The sequence below is a fragment of the Babylonia areolata genome, chromosome 2 (assembly GCF_041734735.1).
Source record: "Babylonia areolata isolate BAREFJ2019XMU chromosome 2, ASM4173473v1, whole genome shotgun sequence".
NCBI lineage: Eukaryota > Metazoa > Mollusca > Gastropoda > Neogastropoda > Buccinidae > Babylonia > Babylonia areolata.
Window position 1 is genome coordinate 5,474,611 of NC_134877.1, and position 19,994 is coordinate 5,494,604.

Genomic DNA, 19,994 nt, shown 5'->3' on the forward strand with positions numbered 1-19,994 from the left:
ACTCAGGTACTCATGCACACAAGACTTTATTTGCAAGGAGTTACAAAAAGGGAGAAGATTCTAATCACTTCAGTTTCATTAAGCTGTGAGTCCACAACAACAATCACAGTATCCATTCTGATGACTAACCAATACCAGGTGAAGCTGCAGGAACAGGAAACCAGGAAACAATATCTGGCATACTTCGACTCAGACACAATAGAGAGGAAGCTCCAGTAATCTTTCAATTTAACATTTTACTTTCTTTTCCAAGCTGAAGAACAAAACTAATGGGAAAGAAAGGGGAAGAAAAGAGAGAGAAAGAAGCTTACCAGCTTTAGCAATGGCTAGTGCCACACCACCTGCGTGGTCCAACCTTGTGTTTGCAGCGTTGACAATGGCGTCCACCTGACACTGGGTGATATCCCCCTGCACAATCAGCAGCTGGTGGTTCAAATCCAGGTTCACTTTGGCAAGGAGCCGTCCCTCTTCACTGTCAGAATTTGCCCCATCACCGCTTGCCCCGCTGCCGCTGTTGTTGGTGGTGATGTAACATCCCGTGGTTGTAGCAGTCTGTGACAGGAACTCCTGACCTTTGGGCCCTGTCAGATATGAGGCCACTCCTGGTTTCTTGAAAGTCATCTTGTCTTCCTTGATTTTGCCCACAAGCTCCCTCACTGCCCCAACAGTTTCAGCCAGGCTGTCTTTGGGGCCATCTGCAGTGATACTGTTGCTGGTGAAGGTCACTGAAACGCCTGTATCCCTTGCATTTTGTTGAATGAGTCGTGTTTCTTCTTTGCAGTGCTGCTGTAGGAACCTCGCTTGGTTGGGATTCACTCGCAGAACCTCGTTTTCCAGCTTGTTTTCATCCAGAAAGTCTTTTAATTTCAAGCGAGTTTCACTGGTATTTGACGGAGTACCAACGATGATGACTTGTTCTTCTTGAGCAAGAAAAACAGGTGTGGGGCATCCTTCTTTCTTCATCTCCCCCATCCTCTCCAAAAACGAGGCCCAGGCAGGTGATTTCAGCACACAGGCTTCTTTCTCACTGAGTTGGCAGGTGACTTCTTTGAAAGCCGACTTGAACATATCTTCCAGGCGTTTTGAATCAGAATACTGACTGTTCAGAATGATGTGGTCATCACAGAGCTCCCAGTGACACAGCAAATCATATTTTTCTATCAAAGCCTTCTGAACCCACTCCTCTGTATCTTTCTTTCTGAACATCTCAGCCACAGCAGGGGTTAGTGGGATCTTTGTCTCTTTCAGGTTTGTGACAAATGATAGCACATCAGAGAATGCTCTCTTCATTGAATCTTCAGGAGCTCTAACAACAGCCGTTTTCTTCCCTTCATCAAGAGATATTTCAAGTCCTGGGTAACCGATCCTCAGCTTCTCAAGAGCCTTCGGCAACTTCAGTATCTTCATCTGTCCACATCTGAGGTTGGGGATGATGTCTTCCATAGTTCCAAGCGACGGTGGCTTCTGAATGTCACTTGTAGCAGCTGATGGGGTGTTAACTGCTGATGGCATGTCCTGCTCCCCTGACCTGGTGCCAGTTCTCCACGCTACCCTTTCTGCTGATGACCTTGCTGCCTCTCTCTCTCTCTGAAGTTCAAGTCTGATGGGCAGCACAAACTGTTCCATAGCATTAACAACATCCTGTTCCCACCTCCAGCCAGGATTCTCAGAGCGAGATATTATTACAATGTGATCAGGATGCATCCAATTAAATCTACATTCTAGAGATCTCAATTCTAGTACCAGCTTTTTCAGCAAAGTTTTGTCTTTTATAATTTTCTGAATGACTTCCTCACCAAACTGAACGGATGTTTTTCTTTCAGTATGTTGTTCATTCACTACTTCTGGCCTGAATCCTGGTCCAGGTGGGCCGTTACTTCCACGAACAAAATCCTGACCCGTTTCAGATGTATTGGGACTCCTCTGTCTGCTGGGAAATGAAGTGTTTCCTTCAAAGTTGGTTTTATCTTTGGGCAGGTAATTGTGAGAATTAATCAGTGCACTGCTGTCTGGACCAGGCTGACCTTGAAAACCCACTTGAGGTCCTCTGTAGGCACCTCCACCTGATGTCATGTGGGTTGGAAGCTGAGGATTTCTGCTGGCCTCGGATCCTGCAAAACCAGGCGAGTTTGCCATGCTGATGCGCTGCTGAGGAGAAGGCCCAGGCTGAAAACCAGGGTCATAGCTTGTATGGCCTCTTGCTTCTCTCTCCTGACTGCTCCCCATATGTGCACTTGCAAAATCAGAAGTCTGACTTCCTGGATCTCTCCCGCCATGCGATGAGTGAGGAATTTGTGTGTGCGTCACACTGGCAGCAGTTGGCTGTTGATACTGATCCCTTAGCCTTGCTTGTTCAAGTGACGAACCTGAGGATGGGAAGGCATGGGGAGCTGCTTGAGGAAGCATTGCACCTCGCTGATGAGTCCTGTCTCCAGAATCTGAAGCCTCATAATGAGTCACAGACAATTTGTGGTCATCCAGTGTGTGGTCCCCTTTTTTAACAACTGATTCTGCATCTGGAACACATCAACACACAGCCATGCTCCTTTCAGTTATGGATACAGAAACTTTATGAAGACATGTACTACTTTATCAAATACTCACTTGGCTATTTTTTTCCCCTCTGTAAAGCTTTATTCAGCTATCCTTTTCCTAAAGAAACATGATAAAAATGAATGAATTGGCCTGTTAGCAAAATGACCATTTTATCAATAATTTGGAATAGATATAGCACCCACCACTTCACTCTTTGCCAACACACCTTACAGAAACTGTGCTGCAATGGAAACATCAAAGCACAAATTCCTAGAAAGATTTTTTTTTTTCAAAGTAACACTTAAAACAAACATCAACTCAAAAATTGCTACAACTTCACACAGGTGAAAATATATCAATAACAGTCTGGCATTAAACACAGCTTCATGTCCCATAAATAAAGAACCAGTAGCATTCAGAGTCACTGCTGTCAGATTACATTTGACTGAAGGCTGTAAAATTGTAGGAATAAAAGTGTAAAAAAAAAAAAAGAAGAAGAAGAAATAAATAAAAAGCAGCAGCTGATAACACTATTAACAGAGCAAATGAATGGAGCAACAGAGCCAAGTTAACAAGCAGACAAAAAAACAAGCTGGATTCCAATCCAGCTTTCCAAAGATGATGTCACTACTCAGAAAACAACATCCTCTGTTAGTAGAACCATGATGGAGGACTTTCACTTTACAGCAGATGCGGTGTATTGGATGTGTGTGCCTTATACATGTTCACACAAAAATTTTCTTTAGCTTCAGGGGGTGCACCTCATGAACTCCAGTGCATCACTGGCTGAAAAGTACGGTGATAGTAGTAGTAGTAGTAGTAGTATAAACTGACATTCACTGAACCGTTACAACAGGTGAAATGATGGAGGACTCACTTTACAGCAGATGTGGTGTATTGGATGTGTACGTGTGTGCCTTATAAATGTTCACACACAAAAAATTCTTTAGATTCAGGAGGTGCACCTCATGAACTACAGTGCATCACTGGCTGAAAAGTACGGTGATAGTAGTAGTATGAATGAATTTTTTTGTTTAATGTCCCGTCACACATATCGGTGATTGAAAGACATTTTGTAAAAGTATTTATGAATACATCTGAGTATTATCGGTTAGAAGGGGTGGGAGATGTGGATGAATGGAGGGTTGGGGGAAACTGGGCAAATGAGGGTAAAAATGTGGGTGAAATTTGGAAGAAAAACAAAACAAACAAAAAAACCCTCTAAATACAGTTACAGGAAATTACTTAAAGGACTTCGTAAAAGAGAAGTCGTTAAACTGACAAGCGAAACAACTGATAATGAATGCAAAAAGTCAAAAACATCAACGTTCTCAGTCACTTGTGAAGACACACTTTCGTGTACAAAAGGCTTCATCAAGCTACAGTGAAAAATTATATGCTCAATTGTCAGGTTATTAAAGCATATACACTTGACATTAGAACAATACTTGGTCCGTAATGAATTTGATAATAGAAAAGACATTGTCATCGGAGGAGACATCATTTGATCTACATGAATACCTTCAGAAATCGTCATCAGAGGAGCCATCACCTGTTCTCCACAATGACCATAGTAGTAGTAGTAGTAGTATAAACTGACATTCACTGAACCGTTACAACAGGTGAAATGATGGAGGACTTTCACTTTACAGCAGATGTGGTGTATTGGATGTGTACGTGTGTGCCTTATACATGTTCACACAAAAAAAATTCTTTAGATTCAGGGGGTGCAACTGCAGTGCATCACTGGCTGAAAAGTACGGTGATAGTAGTAGTAGTAGTATAAACTGACATTCACTGAACCGTTACAACAGGTGAAATGATCATACTCACCTGCTGGGTCCTTGAAACGAACAAGAGCAGTTGTGTCGCCAGTCCTGGAAACTGACTCCACTGGACCGCCATGGTTTCTTCTCTTGTTGCTGAAGAAATACTGCACTGATTCTGTGGCAGTTTCTGGCTTCAAACCAGCCACACGAACTGTGTCAGATACAGGTCTGCTGGCGCCGGTGCCAGAACTCCCTGCCTCGGAGATGTGGATCCTATGAAATGACAGACTGACCTTGTCTTCAAGAGGAACCTGCTGACATGCTTGTTCCATCTTTTGTGTATCTGAAGACAGAGAGAGAGAGAGAGAGAAATTCAGTACTCAAAAACTGTTTTATTCAAGGGTTCATATTTTAGGCATGGCCTATTTTTCAAACCTGTCATTTTTAATCAGTAATCTACATCCACTACAAAGTATACACACAGAAATGGAGAATGAAGAAAAAGAGGATAAAAATCATACAGATGAACATGCACGATAAATCACACACACACACACACACACACACACACACACATCCAAAAACTTCTGCAAACCTATGTCTTCCTCAGGGGATTCGAAGATGACCAGTGATGAGTCGCCAGTTTCGCTCAGCTCAACTGAAGCCACATCCACATTCAGGGTACACTCTAAGTAGTTCTGGAGACAATCGGCCGTTATCTTTGGGATCAAACCGGTGACCCGTACTCTGTCCTTCTGAACTGCTTCGGCAGAAGACCTACTGGGAGACCACAGCTCTACTTGCAGAGGGCATTCTTTCAGAGTGTGCTCCCTTGAGGCCACTCTCTTGGCAGCTGCACACAAAGCAAACCAGTCCTGATTCTCAGAAACAGTTCACTTCACATTACCGTTCTGAACCATCAAATACCTGCCTGTATTAATGTTCAATATCAAGGAGAGCTTCCACTCACGAACCTGTATTGCATCCTAATGCAGTAAATCAGCATCTTTCTATGGCAATGTTCAGGCAGTTCAGAGAATACACTTACCTTTTCATTGTCCGCTTTTCTTTGTCATGAAAAGCAAATATCCCATCAAGTTTTTATCATACCACACTGAAGAAGAAAAAAAGAAAAGAAAAAAAAAGAATTTGATAAAGAACCTTACATCATCTTGAAAATTACATCATTCTGACTTTTTTTTTCCAGATACACACAAGTGAAAGTATAAAAACGTTGGGTATGTTGCTGCCCATTCAAAAGACATCTTGGACCGACACTTCCACAATCCTGTTTCTTCACTGGACCCCTTCAGGTTACACAGCAGCCCCCTGTTCTTTTTTTTTTTTTTTCCTGATGATTTCAGGAACCTAGAACTGATTTTGCAAACATTGGAACACCCACCCACCCCACAAAAAATTCTTCTTTAAACAAATGTTATCATAAAACATACGACCTACTCCATATGAAAACACCTACCAACTATTCTGATGATCTTCTTGTAAAGAAAACGGATGTTTCAACTCACAGGTTTTTTTTCTTTCTTAATGTTAATTCGGATCATTTTTATTCTTTTCATTCATCTTATTTCATGTTTCAATAATCCTGAAGTCAACATTATTTCTGACAAATCTGAAAGTATCAAAACAAAGATGAAAACAACAACAATAATAAGAAAACAATAACAATAATAACAAACCAAACAATCAAACAAAACAACAAGAAATCTAAAACAACAAAAGAAAGAGAACAAAATCACACAGTTCATCACTGTAGAAGCACCCCACCCCTCAGCATCCCAACTGGGGATAACTGAAACTGAAACTGAAAAATGTTTTAATGCCATTGACATTACAGTCCTATTGGCATGGGACACATCAGAATAATCGTTTAACACATACAAACCAAATAGCATGAATATAATATGTCGCAGCAACAAACCTGCTGCAAGACAATAGAAAACACTCATGTCGAAAACGGCTATACCCACGTTCGACAAACTCACGGCGTGATCAACCTAAAAGAAAAGTAAGAAAAAGAAAAGTAAACCTATACATATTCAGTTAATTTGCACTTTCTCCGTGCATATTCAAAAACGATACAAATGTCGGCTTCTTTGAATCGACCATCCAACCTAAATGCTATGACAGTTAAAGCTGTGGTATGATTTTTTTTTTTTTTTTTTTCACTTTCGAGACTGCAATTCTTTTGTTGTGTATGCATTTACAAGTCAGAGCAATTCTTGCTACGAAAGTGCCAAGCAAGGGCAATAAATTTAGCAAGTGACCGAATTATCTTTTCATTATCTGACAAAAGGAGACGGATGATGTCCCTTTCAACTGAAACACGTTCTTTAAAAACTTCACATTTTTTACGGATAGTGGATATGTGTTGCGGCTTGATCCATCACACTCCACAGCAACATAAAACATAATACCACAGACCTGAATATGAATAAATCAACTGCATAATAATTTCAGTAACCCACCCAAATGAAAAAGAAAAAAAAGAACAGATACAGTACTAAAAAAAGTGCTGCAAACATTTGTCTTTTTATCATTTTGCTTATTTTCAAAGTTTCACATAAACCAAACAGACATACACAAGTCTGTGCATGTCAACACCTTACACACCTGGCTGCCCGCCTGTAAACATCACACACACACACACACATACACACACATATATATATATATATATATATGCAAACACACACACACACACACACACACATATATATATATATACATGCAAACACACACATACACACTGATGAACCCATCAAAGACACTCACCATCACTGTCAACGAAAGTGATCAAGAAGCATTTCTGTTCTTCCTGCCACACGATGCCTTGCTCCACTATCTCCCCACCACCGCTGCGCTTGTTTTCAAAATACAGGTGAACCAGCTCCTCCCGCCCTTGGTTCACTGATGGTCCCTTCACCACCACAGTCGCGCTTTTGGTGGCTGCATCCATGCTTGGTCCTTTCCCGCGTGGACCAGCTGGCAGCGGGGCACCAAGACGAGGCTCAGGGGTGTGTGGGGATCTGGACGCTGCCTGCACCGAACTCTGCTGCGGTAATCGGCGCTCTGTCTTCTCCTGGTCTGGAACACAGTGAGACAGCAAAGCAACAGTAATCATGGACATCACACATCTCCATCACGTCATCCCCATTTCTGTTACTGTCATTGCTGACTTAACTTTCCTTGCATCATCATCATCATCATCAGTGTTCAAATAGCAGTTAATTGTTTAACATTATCACCATTACACTCATCATTATCAACATTATTATGTCTTTAACATCATCACCATTACAATCATTATCATCAACATGTTTATGCCTTTAATATCATCACCACTAAAATTCATCATTGTCAATAATATGTTTTACCAAACGCTGAATGGCGTGTGTGTGTGTGTGTGTGTGGTGTAGTGGTTTGCTTATATCACTCCACTTTTTAATTCCTATGATTCCTCCTTGGAATTTTATAAAGTATTTTCCACCCCAATCACCTTACCATTATAAACTTTTACATGTTTCTAAGCAGTTCAAACCAAACACCTTTGATAATCAGATCATGCAAAAACAATAAATCAAAAAATAGTAAGTAAAAATGGCATGAAATGTTGCTTTCAGCAGTGTTTATATCTGCAAAATCAACTTTCATGCGAAAAAACAAGGCAAAATAATATCCCTTTTAATTTCTATACAGAATCAGTAATGACGAAACACAGTCATACCACAAAATCCAAAGTTGTTTTAACAGGCAACAGACGTTTACGTAAATGTCTTGTGAATCAACACAGCCTTTCTCTCTCTTTTTTTTCTTCTTTTTTTTTCAATTTGGAGGCATGGGGTTTCCAGCCCACAAAAAAAAAAAAAACACAACATGGACTCATCCCATCACTATACCACAACAAAATTTCCTGTGCTTCATTTGAAATGAACACGAAGCAACGACAGCAGAAGAAATGTGAAACACAAATTATAGCATTTATTCAAATTTCAAGACACCATAAAACCCTGCAGTCCAGAATATGTCACACACAGAACAGACAGACTGATAAAACAAATCCAGTGCAACCTCAGCATATTTCATGTGATTAGGAAAATCAGCAAAGCAAAAAGAAGAAAAATTATTAAACAAAGGATTGTCATTGCTACTCTTTATAAGACAAAGGCACATAATTCAAACCATTGCTTCTTGCACTTTCCATCAGCAAGAAAAATATCAAACAAGGAATAGGTACTGTAACTTTTATCAGACAAAGTCATGTAATTCAAACCATTGCTGCTTGTACTGTCCACAAGCAAGAAAAATAATAAACAAGGAATCAGTGCCGGTACTCTTTATAACAATATAAGACAGTCATACAATTCAAACCATTACCGCCTGCACTTTCCAACAGCAAGAAAAACACTGAACAAGGAATATGTACCAGTACTCTTTATAAGACAGTCATATAAACCAAACCATTGCTGCTCGCACTATCCATCAGCAAGAAAAATATTAAACAAGGAATTGGTACTGGTACTGGTACTCTTTCTAAGACAAAGTCATGTAATTCAAACCATTGCTGCTTGCACTATCCAACAGCAAGAAAAAAAACACTACACAAGGAATCCATACCAGTACTCATAAAGACAGTCATGTAATCCAAACCATTGCTGCTGGTGCTATCTATCAATCCATCAGCTGACATGCAGGTAAATGATGGGTACAGACATTTAAACCCAGAGACTTCCCCTCAAAAAGGAGCTCCAAATGCAAGTTTACAGTATTTGGGTTGAAGCTAACCTTTTCTAATATAATCAAATCTATATCAAAACAGTTTCCACAATGGACATGTGCTGGAGGACTGGACACACAGCTTCTTAAAACCCATACCAAAACCAGGAAAGGACCATCATCAGGTAAGCGGCTACCGGATCCTAACCATGCAAAACATTGCTGGAAAGTTCATGGAATGCATGATAGCCAGCAAACTTGCAAGGGACCTTGAACACAGGCACCTTCTCCCTTGAAATCAAGGTGGTTACAGAACAGGCAAGTCCACATGGGAAAATGCAGCTGCTTTTGCATATGAGGTGTATGAAGGATTTCAAAGGAAAGAAGAAACACTAGCAGTAGCAATCGACCTTGAAGATGCCTACAATAAAGTCCAGTTTGCACGCCTCATGGAGCTGCTACTAAGGTATGGAGTAAGTTTGACACTGACAAGATGGATAGCAGCAGCGCTTTGACAAGATGGATAGCAGCAGCGCTTCAGGAAATAACCGTTGTCCTACGCCTCGGAGATTGGATGTCTGCACCTTCTAAACTATCCATGGGACTGCCACAAGGGTCTCCGCTCTCTCCTGTCCTCTACAATGTCTACACGAAGGGCCATGCAGACTTAAACAACAATGGAATAGCTCGGGTGCTTACTCTTGCGGATGATGGCCTGGTCTTCAAAACTTCGAAAGATGCTCAGGAAAGAACTAAAGCCGTCCAGAAACAACTAAACAATATTGCTCAATGGTGCAAAGACACAGGATCTTCCATCAATCCAGCGAAAGCCCAAACATTGCTGTGCACCCTCAACAACAGAACCACGAGCAAATCAACACCTTCTGTGTCATTCGATGGGATTCAGATCGAGAAAACTGAATGCCTACGCTACATAGGAATACACTTCGACAGGATGCTGACTTTCAGAAAACATACGGAAAATACTGTTCTCAAATGCAAAAAGGGCCTTTCAGTCTTAAAAGCAATGGCAACCAAAGGTATTAAACAACGCCACCTCTTCCTGCTATACCAATCACTCGTCCTCAGTGTGATCGACTACGGACTTGGGCTAACAACACCATCTCAAAGCAACCTCCTAAAATTAGGGAGAGTTCAAAATGAAGCTATGAGGCTGATCCTTGGAACAACAAAAGACACGCCCACAGAAACCATGCGATACCTGCTTGACCTTCCTTCATTGCAGGCCAGAAACAAGTTAGAACAGGTCAAGACCTACTTCAAAGCATTAGAAAACCCTCAAAACCCAATGCATGACGCAGTCAAAGAACCAAAAGGCAGCCGTCTAGGATGAGGAAGATCATGGATGGGGCAAGCAGAAGACACAATCCAGCTAGTATGCTGACTACAAGACCTGAAAGGAACAAAAGAATGGGAGAAAAACCCCGAAAACCTCAACCATCTATTCAACACAGCCATTTCACCCACTCTAGGAAGACACTGTCGGGAATGGCCAGAGGGCAAAACTGATGTGGAAGTGAAGCTACTCATAGAAGAAAACAGTAAAGAAGAGGACATCATCATATACACAGATGGCTCAGTCACCAAAGACCAATCCGGTTGGGGATTCACTGCGAAACAAAATGGAAAAACAGTTACGGAAGAGAATGCTGCCTAAAAAGTCACAACCTCCAGCCTAACAATGGAAGATGAAGCTGTGACACATGCCCTCCAGTGGCTATCGTCCATCCATACGCCCGGAAACCAACATGCCATGATTCTAACCAACTCAATGAACCTCATACAGAAAATTGAAAACGGAATGGGAAGCCCAGAGTGGCATAAGGCGATGCACAACTTTCAGATTAAAAAACTCACATGGTCATACTGCCCGGGACATGCAAGTGTTAAGGGAAATGAGCGAGCTTACAGACTTACTGGTAACGCAACACCAACGAGCGGCCTACATCTAGGAAAATCGGAAATCCTCAGAAAAGTCAAAGAATATCAAAAAGAACAGGTACAAGGCCATCACACCATCGATCGCCTCAAAGAAATAAAAGCAGAGAGAGGGAGCGGCTGTAAGTCAGTGGCAGCCTCTGTGCGTGTGTGTGTTTGTGTGTATGTGTGGGTCTGTGGTTTTGAGTGCGTTTGTGCATGCGCGAGAGTGTAAGTGTACACAAGTGTCAGGAGAGTTCTGTGCACGTGTGTGTGTGTGTGTGTGTGTGTGTGTGTGTGTGAGGGGGAGGTGGGGGTGCGGGGGGGAGGTGGGGTAGAGGATGAGGTATGTGAGTGTATGCATGCCTACACTGTGGGAGCAACAGGATATATATATATCTTTGTATATATGTGTGGGGGGTTGGGGCTGGGAGATATGGGCGTATGTGTGTGTGCTTGTACAAGTAAGTGTTCATCTGTGTGTGTGTGTGTGTGTGTGTGTGTGTGTGTGTGTGTTTGTGTGCCGTCGAAGCTGCAATACGTAGACTAGAAATGAGTGTGTGGAGGAGGGGGGTACAGGAGGTGCAGGGTAATGTGTGTGGTGTGTGTGTGTGTGTGTGTGTGTGTTGGAGCTCATGTACGTTTATATGTATTTGATTGTGCTTTCATATCTGTGAAACTGCATGTTTGGTGCATATCTGTTATGCATGTGTGGGTGTATGTGTGAATGTGTGTCTTCATGTTTTACATTTATTTGCTTATTTATCATCATTGTTGTCTTACTTATTTATTTATTATTATTATCATTTTATTATTATTACTACTACCTTTTTATATTATAATTATTATTTATTTATTTATGTAAGCTTATCTATTATTTATTCACCTTTTTTTCTTTTTTTTTCTCTCTCAAGGCCCGACTAAGTGCGTTGGGTTACGCTGCTGGTCAGGCATCTGCTTGGCAGATGTGGTGTAGCGTATATGGATTTGTCCGAACACAGTGATGCCTCCTTGAGCTACTGAAACTGAAACTGAAACTAATTTTATCAAAATGATAGGGTTAGTTAGATGGTGAAACAAAAATATGTCTGTGACATTACATGGCAATGCTTTCATGTCAGCAAAACCGTTTTTGTGCAAAACATTATCTACATTTCAATCCTTGGGGGCATATTTCAAGGTTCACAATATCAAACCAACAAAAGAGGAATGAATAGGAGGAGTTTGTATTATACTCCATGTTTGGTGTTTACATATACTTACCATGTCAAACTGATGCAAACTAGGCCTATGGTTTGCTCTGTTTGGCCAAATTTCGCGCGGCTAACGGTGAAAAGACGCCCCTCTTAGTCTGGCCCGCTCTTAGCCAATCAAACGCCTCTAACAGCTATAAGCGCTGAATCATTCCGTGGCCATGAATGAAAATGCCCCATGAGAACCACGGCGGAGACGCGGGGACGGACGGGCGGGCATTCGAGTTTGACATGGTAAGTATATGTAAACACCAAACATGGAGTATAATACAAACTCCTCCTTTTGGTGTCATATACTGTACCATGTCAAACTGATGCAGAATTTAAAGCAAATGGAGGAGGGCAACGCCTACTGGTTCGTATGGGGAGCCCTTGAAACTGAGACGGCAGTGTTAGCCGCGACAAAGGAAATCCCCTTGGAACCGTCAGCCCTGGTCATACGGAAATCCCGGAGGTAGAAGTTGATGAAGGGATTCTCCGACCGCCAGAAGGCTGCCTCCAAGACATGCTGCAGTGGTACCGAGTGCTGGAAAGCAGCCGAAGTAGCTATGGCCCGCACTTCGTGTGTTCTGGGATTAAGACAGCTGAGATCCTTGTGTGCATGAGAGTAGGCTCTACGAATCACTTGGGAAACCCAGCGGGAAATGGTGCCTGCAGCGATATCTTTCTTGTAATTCTCATTGAGGGAGATGAGAAGGCGCCTCTGAGAAGAACGCCTATGGCGAGACCTATTGCAATAGTATTTGAGGCACCGAACGGGGCAGAGATGCCTATCTTCATCATCTTGTGCCAGAATATCCGACAAAGGTCTGACCCTCAGAGAGGGGGAAGGGACCTCGGGGTCTTGGTTCTTAGCCAGAAACTCTGGAAGGAAACGAAGAGTGATGGAACCATCTCTGTGGAATGCTAGATCTTGTGGCAGACCACTAAGACCATGAATCTCACTTCTACGACGGCCCGTGGCCAGCAACAGAAGGAAAGTGGTCTTGAGAGTGAGCAGGTCAAAAGGAATAGTCCCCAATGGCTCAAAGGGCTGTTTTCGAATGAAATCCAGCACCAGGAACAAGTCCCAGAGGGGCACTCTTCTGGGATTCCTAGCTTCCTTCAGAGAGGCGCCCCTAGCCACTTCTCTGAGCAGGAAATCAGCTTCAAAAGCGGGACCACCTAGCTGTTTGATAGTGGTACAAATGGCAGACCTGTACCCTCTCACAGAACTAGCAGACAGGTTGAGAACCGAGGAGCAGTGAGCCAAAAAGTTGGCCAGCTGCATGCTCGTAGGGTTAGTAGGGGGAATGTTCTGAGCTGTACACCAACTCAGCCATTTCTTCCATCGAAAGTCATACAAAGTCTCTGTTCCCTCCCTCCTGGCTTTGGAGACTATGGAGAGGAGGTCGGAGGAGGCACCCCCCTTGGTCAGCGCGGCGGACACAGAGGCTGACCGAGGGGTGGAAGACTTCAATGGTGATGCTGACAGATCCGCCCGCACAGCAGCCACGCGTGCAGGTGGAGCATTTGAGGATTGGAGTGAGGAATGCCCGAACGAGGCTGCCTCAGCAGATGAGGTTTGGTTTCCAGTTCCAGTGGTGGAACATGTGTCAGGGACTGAAGGACCGGAAACCAGGGCTGGGCTGGCCATTTCGGCGCAATGAGGATCATCTGCGGGCGTTCCAACCTGGCTTTCCGTATCACCTTGGACAGGATTGGAAAGGGAGGAAACGCGTAGGCAATCAGACTGCTCCAGTCTAGAGAGAGAGCGTCCACTGCCCATGCTTCTGGGTCGGCGACTGGAGAGACGTACGTGGGAAGTCTCTTGCTGAACCTTGTCGCAAAGAGGTCCACCATCGGCCGGAACCACTGTTCCCACACTCCTTGCAGGGTGTCCTTGTCCAGGGTCCACTCTGTGTGTATGACACTCTTGGACCTGCTGAGAGCATCTGCCAAAATGTTGTCTTTCCCTGCTATGTGTCTCGCTGAAAGTGCAATGCCCCTGCTGTGGCACCAACGGAGGAGAGCCTCGGTCCGCAGAGAGAGGTCTGCCGAGTGCGCTCCGCCCCCTTTGTTCACGTAACAAGCGACTGTTGTGTTGTCCGTGAACAAGCGAATGGTCTTGCCTTTGGCCTCCGCTATGAAGTGCTGGAGAGCCCTGCGAACTGCCTCCAGTTCCAGAACATTGATGTGGCATAGGCGCTCCTCCGGGGACCAAGTCCCTGCTGCATGGAGAGAGTCCATGTGGGCTCCCCAGCCCATGGAGGAGGCGTCTGTGAATAGTGCCACCTGAAGAGTAGGTGGGGCTATGGGCACCCCCTGTGTCAGAAGAGGGGTGGTTAACCACTCTGATGTCACCTCGAGGAACCACTCGCCCAGACATATCCGGGTATCCCATGGCTGAGTGCTCTGGGACCACCGTAGCCTGAGTGCCCTCTGAAGAGGGCGCTTGAGAACCCTGCCCAGAGGGATGAGAGGTGCCATGGACTCCATCATGCCCAGGAGGGAAGAAAGTGTCCGCGCCGTTGCTTGGGAGGAATGGCGCAAGTGGTTGAGGAGGCCTGCCAGACGGTCCCACCGATCTGGCGTCGGAGAGACTATCATGGACCGCGTGTCGAATCTCATCCCTAAGAAGTCGAAGGACTGGCTCGGGGACAGATCGCATTTCTCCTGGTTCGTGATGAAGCCCAGTTGGGAGCACAGGTCTAGAAGTCTGGCTGTATGACTCTGGCACAGAGCCTGTGACTGGGCCAGAATAAGCCAGTCGTCCAGGTACACACAGAGCCGAATGGACTCCGACCGGACGATTGACACCAATTCCCGCACCACCTTGGTAAACAGGAAAGGGGCAAGGGACAGACCAAATGGGAGGGCAGAGAACTGGAACACTCTGTCCCTCCACACGAACCTCAGGTACCGGCGGGATGCCGGGTGGATGAGGATATGGAAATAAGCATCTTTCAGATCGATGGACGTCGCCCAATCTCCCTGTTGCATGGTCTCCCGAATCTGTGCCTGTGTGTCCATCTTGAATTTCATCTTGGGGAGGAAACTGTTGAGGGGGGACAAGTCCAGGACTGGTCTCCACCCTCCGGAGACTTTTGGAATCACGAACAACCGGCCGTAAAAACTGGGGCCCGGGTCCGAGAGTTGAGATATCGCCCCTATGAGGAGTAGGTGCGATATCTCTTTCTCTAAGACGCTCTCCTGCTCCATCGAGCTGGGCACATAAGGAGGAGGAGTGGATCTTAGAGGGGGGCGGTCCCCCACCCAAGGGAGCATGTACCCCGACTCTAGCACCGACACTATCCAGTCGTTGAGTCCCAGAGCACGCCACTGATGCGCGTGCCGGGACAAGTTTCCTACTTGGAGGGGCTGAACGACTGGCGGTGCTGAATCGGGGCCCAGTCATTGGGGGTGCTGCCTTCTGGCCTTGGGCATGGCCGGACGGCTTGGACGGCCATGAGGTGGTTTGTTCCTCTGCCGCTGATTCTGAGCACGCCGCTTTGGCTTAGGAGGCGAGGTATATGGAGGAGCCCTGGTGGCGGGTCTCTTCAAAGGCATAGAACCCTGGCGCCCCTGGGAGGATTGGGCTAAATATGAGGCCACCTCCCGGTTTGTCTCTGCCCTGTGGCTGACAAAATGCGGCGCATACTGGCCGAAGAGGGAGTGCTGCTGTGCTGGGATGGACCGCAGAGCAGCCCTCTCCTCTACTGGAATGTTAGAGAGGCGGAGAACAGCATCCCGCCGCGCTAGCACCGTATTGAAGTGAAGGCTGGTAGCTGCGTCTGCAGCTGCCGTGAGACCAGACGCTACTCGATTGCCAAAAGTGTTTAACCTCGGGTCTGAGAAGAGGCCAGGCAGGCCAGAGGAAGGAGACTCCGTGTCCTGCTGAACTGGACGTCGTTCCCACAGCTCATTGGCTCTGTGGAGGAACGCGTCAAAGAAGGTATAAGCCGTGGACACCTCGAGGAGGCAGCGGCGGGCCAGTTTGTCCCACTCTGCAAATGTCTTAAAGGGAGTAGCTGAGGTGGGGAAGGTGGTGCGCTGTGAGACCAACATCCTGTCCTGCGCGGAGGGCTCTGCTTCCCTGTAGGCAGGGTGGTCCTGTGTGTACCAGGACCACACTCCTCCCTTGGAGGGATCTTTAAGGAACTTGCCTGGGGCAAAAGCGCCCGGGGCAGAGAGTGACTCCCTGCCTGGAGGAGGGATGGAAGCAGCACCCCTGACGGTGCGGGCTGGCTTATTAAGCCACTCCTGAGCCATTTCTGGCACTCTGAGTCGCCTTGTGGTTCTGGAGTTAGAGTCACCTGACCGTAGGAGGGTTAAGGGTGACAAAGTTGCCTGAGGGACTGATTCAGCATGTGTGACCCTATTGGGGAGGGTCAGTTCGAGCTCGGCAAAGTCCGAGTTTGGTTCAGGCTGGTCCCTAGGGAGGCGTGGGCTCCATCTGTCGCACTGGGATGGGGGCGAAGAGTGCTCATCTGCTTGTTCGTCCTCATCCGAAGACAGGGGCTGTCCTTCTTGTTCACAGTCCATCCCCTGTTGGGTGCCATCCCAAGTGGATGTACCCACGGGGGCGTCCTGTGGGCTGTGGTCAGCCCAGCGGGATGAGCTGGGGCGATCCCGAGCAGGGACCCTGGTCTCCTCTGTTATGTCCTTGACACCCGAAGAGGGTGGGGAGTGTGTGGACCGTAGGTCCAACCATGCTTGGGATGGTGGGTGCCACACCTTCTCAGAGAGAGCGTCCCTGGACGCCAGAGGGACCCACGACTGCTGTGAGGGGACGAACACCCACTCATCTCCTTTTAGGACCGAGGGCTGGGTAGGTGGGACCAGCAGGCTCCCACGGGCTGAGCGGGGTCCCTCAGCTGCCGTCGGTCCTGAAAAGGAAGCCGTAGTGACCGTGGCGGTCACCTGCGTGCTGACAGAGGACCTATTCGAGGCTGTAGTGTTAACACTGGTCGAGGAGCTCGACCTGCCCAACGAAGAGTCAATCCCTCTTGTCGGGGCTGTGTGTGTCACTCTGTGGTCTGTGCTGGGTTGGGTCCGGTGGGGAGCGGACCAGGGGTTAGTCCCTGGTCCTCCCGGGAACCCAGCATGCACCATAGGTGCACCCCAGTACGGGTAGAATGGGGGATACCACCCGTGGGCACCAGCCATCCCGTGACCCCAGCCCCAAGGGTCACTGGTGCCTTGACCTCGTTGAAGGGAAAAGCCTGGCCAAGTCGGAGGGAGGTCAGGTCCGACTTGGGTGTCAGACAGGCCGAAAGGCCGGCGGTCTGACTGCCCGGAACCGCCTGACACGCGCGGGACTCCCCCAGCAGGGGAGACCGGCCGGATAGCGGGGAGACCTGCAGAGCAGGTTGCCACGCGCCCAGAATCCCCTCCCGTGGGGAGACTGGGGTGGCTTGGCCCGGGGTGGGCTAAGTGGAGGTCCCCCCCCGGAACCAACTGTTTTTCTCCCCCAGGAGGAGGTGGGGGAGGGGGGTCGACCGAGGAGGGAGGAGGGGAAACAGCACTGGGGCCCCTGAGGGCCGTCTCCGTGTGGGGACCCGGATAACGGCGGGGGGCGGCCTCCCCTTGGGAGTCCGCACCCAGCCGCGAGTTCCCACCACCAAGAGAGGACGTGCTACTCCCCCTTCCACCCGCCTCGCGCTGGGACACTTCGGGAGGTGACGCTCGAATCCCTTTCCCCCCGGTCCCCTTCATGACCGTTTTATCGGGACGAGCGTCCCCTCCGCGATCAGCGTCTGCAGACGCATCGCCGCGGTCCCTATCGGGAGAAATCATGAGCTCCGGGCCTGGGAGAGTCTCTTGGCGAGTATCTCTGCCAGCATCATGATCCCTGCCTTCGTAGGATGGCAAACGAGGCATGGTACCGCGCGTAAGCACCCAGCGAACAATACGAACCCCAACAGAGAAAGGAAAGACAGGATCGACTCAGAGGTAGAAAATACGAAGAAATCGAGGGGGCCGAGTCGAAACGAGTACACAGAATGTAAGCACAATACACATGCAAGCCGCATACAACAAAATAAGGCCAAATGAAAACGCTTAATAGCCAAAAAAAGCGTTAGACGAGACAGAGCGAAAACCTGACAAGATGGCGTGGAGAGCCTTGGCCAAAGGAATGATTCAGCGCTTATAGCTGTTAGAGGCGTTTGATTGGCTAAGAGCGGGCCAGACTAAGAGGGGCGTCTTTTCACCGTTAGCCGCGCGAAATTTGGCCAAACAGAGCAAACCATAGGCCTAGTTTGCATCAGTTTGACATGGTACAGTATATGACACCAAATAAAAAATTATAATGAGCATGAGAGAAGAAATTAATTGAGAGTTCAAGGCACAGTAAATGTTAACTTACCCTGAAAAGCACAAAGGTTTTGAGATGTGAACTGGGAACTTTGAGAGGAAGATGGAGTCGGTTCTGGTCTGTAACATGGCTGAGTGAGCTCACTGTCAGCTTGATTCCTTTTTCCATGGCTATGGACAGCATCATCTCTTCTTGCTTCCCCTCTCAGATAAGAAACTCCTGTGCGGTCTGTTCCAGAGACACAGGAGACCTCAGAAGCCATGCTTTGTAGCCCGTCATACGACAGCCTTTTCTCCAGTTCATAGACCTCATCAGATTGTTTGCTTTTTTTTATGGGACTTGGGCTGTTGTCTGGCAATGTGGGTTGGACAGGGTAAAGATCAGACTCTGGTGAAAGGTAAAGCTGCCTTGAACTGCTTCCTGCAGCCTGGGTTTCAGGCGGTATTTCACAGCCTGTCAGACGAGGACCCCCAAAAACGATGCCAGCTTCACCAGACTTCCTCCCTTGGTCCTCTGAAATACTTGTTTGCTGATTTGGAAAATGATCAGCATCCTGCGACTTGAACAACAACGTCTGGCCTGCTGCATTCCTCCTGGGTGCAGGCACTGGTCGATAACTGTTTTCCTGTGGACTAGGCTTGAATCCGCCTGAGTTGAATCCTACTGCGGCAGAATTTTTTGAAAACTTTGCCTTGTGTGATTCATCAGCAGAATGAAGTGAAGGCTGTTTACTAGTGCTGAATGTGTTACCACCTTGTATGTGTTCAGTATCGTGATGCTGTGGCCTGGAATCCGTTTGTGTGGTCTGAAGAGTGTTCTGATCCATGTCATCTGAAACAAATGATATATTGTCAATTTCTTCCTCATCATTTTGACAGTGTGGGGAGGCTTCAGTGTTCTTTGAGACTGACTCAGCTGAAGATGAGTCTTCTAGTGTCAGTGAAGACATATCCAAACATAAGTTTCCAACGTCCTCCCCAGAACTGATTTTGCAGTCACTCAAGCCCAGCAGCTGGAGTACTTGTAAGTGTTCCTTGCTGATAATCTGAGATGAGGGATTAGAGACTGTTTGGCAAGAAATGGCTGTGGGTCTGATATCACAATTACCTCCTTTTTCTGGTAGTTCCCTTTGTACACTCACACCTGAAGCTGACTTGCCTGAAACACAGGCTTCTTTTCTCACAATGCCTTGAGTAAAACTGAAATCTTTCACTTGCATCTCAGTTGTATTGCTTCTTGTGTGTGGAAGATCACAACTATCCTTAAGACCCTCGTTCTCTTCATTCAAATGTTCAAATTTAAAACACCCTGTTGCACCCTGGCTTCCTCCTTTTATGATTGGTTCTTTTGTCAGGCTTGTCTGGCTGTGCTTCTGTTCATTCTGACCAGACCTCTCAATTACATAAACACTTGTCACTGGCTGACAGACTTCTTTGTCTGAAACATGGGGCGCTGATGAACACTTGT

General features: G+C 46.6%; 1 protein-coding gene across 5 annotated transcripts in view; it reads right to left on the reverse strand.

Moving 5' to 3' along the window:
• LOC143296841 (protein mono-ADP-ribosyltransferase PARP14-like) overlaps positions 1-19,994 on the reverse strand; it is a 63,353-nt gene that overhangs the window by 37,230 nt on the left and 6,129 nt on the right. For 2 of the 5 annotated variants that reach the window (XM_076608830.1, XM_076608839.1), the window contains 5 exons: positions 18,579-19,358; positions 7,098-7,409; positions 4,900-5,157; positions 4,369-4,647; positions 312-2,516 (listed from right to left, as the gene is read on the reverse strand). In XM_076608830.1, coding sequence (XP_076464945.1) covers positions 312-2,516; positions 4,369-4,647; positions 4,900-5,157; positions 7,098-7,409; positions 18,579-19,353 — 3,829 coding nt within the window. In that variant the 5' untranslated portion in view covers positions 19,354-19,358. Of the gene's footprint in view, positions 1-311; positions 2,517-4,368; positions 4,648-4,899; positions 5,158-7,097; positions 7,410-18,578 lie in introns of all 5 variants that reach the window. The other 3 variants (XM_076608825.1, XM_076608826.1, XM_076608848.1) reach the window with 2 other exon arrangements.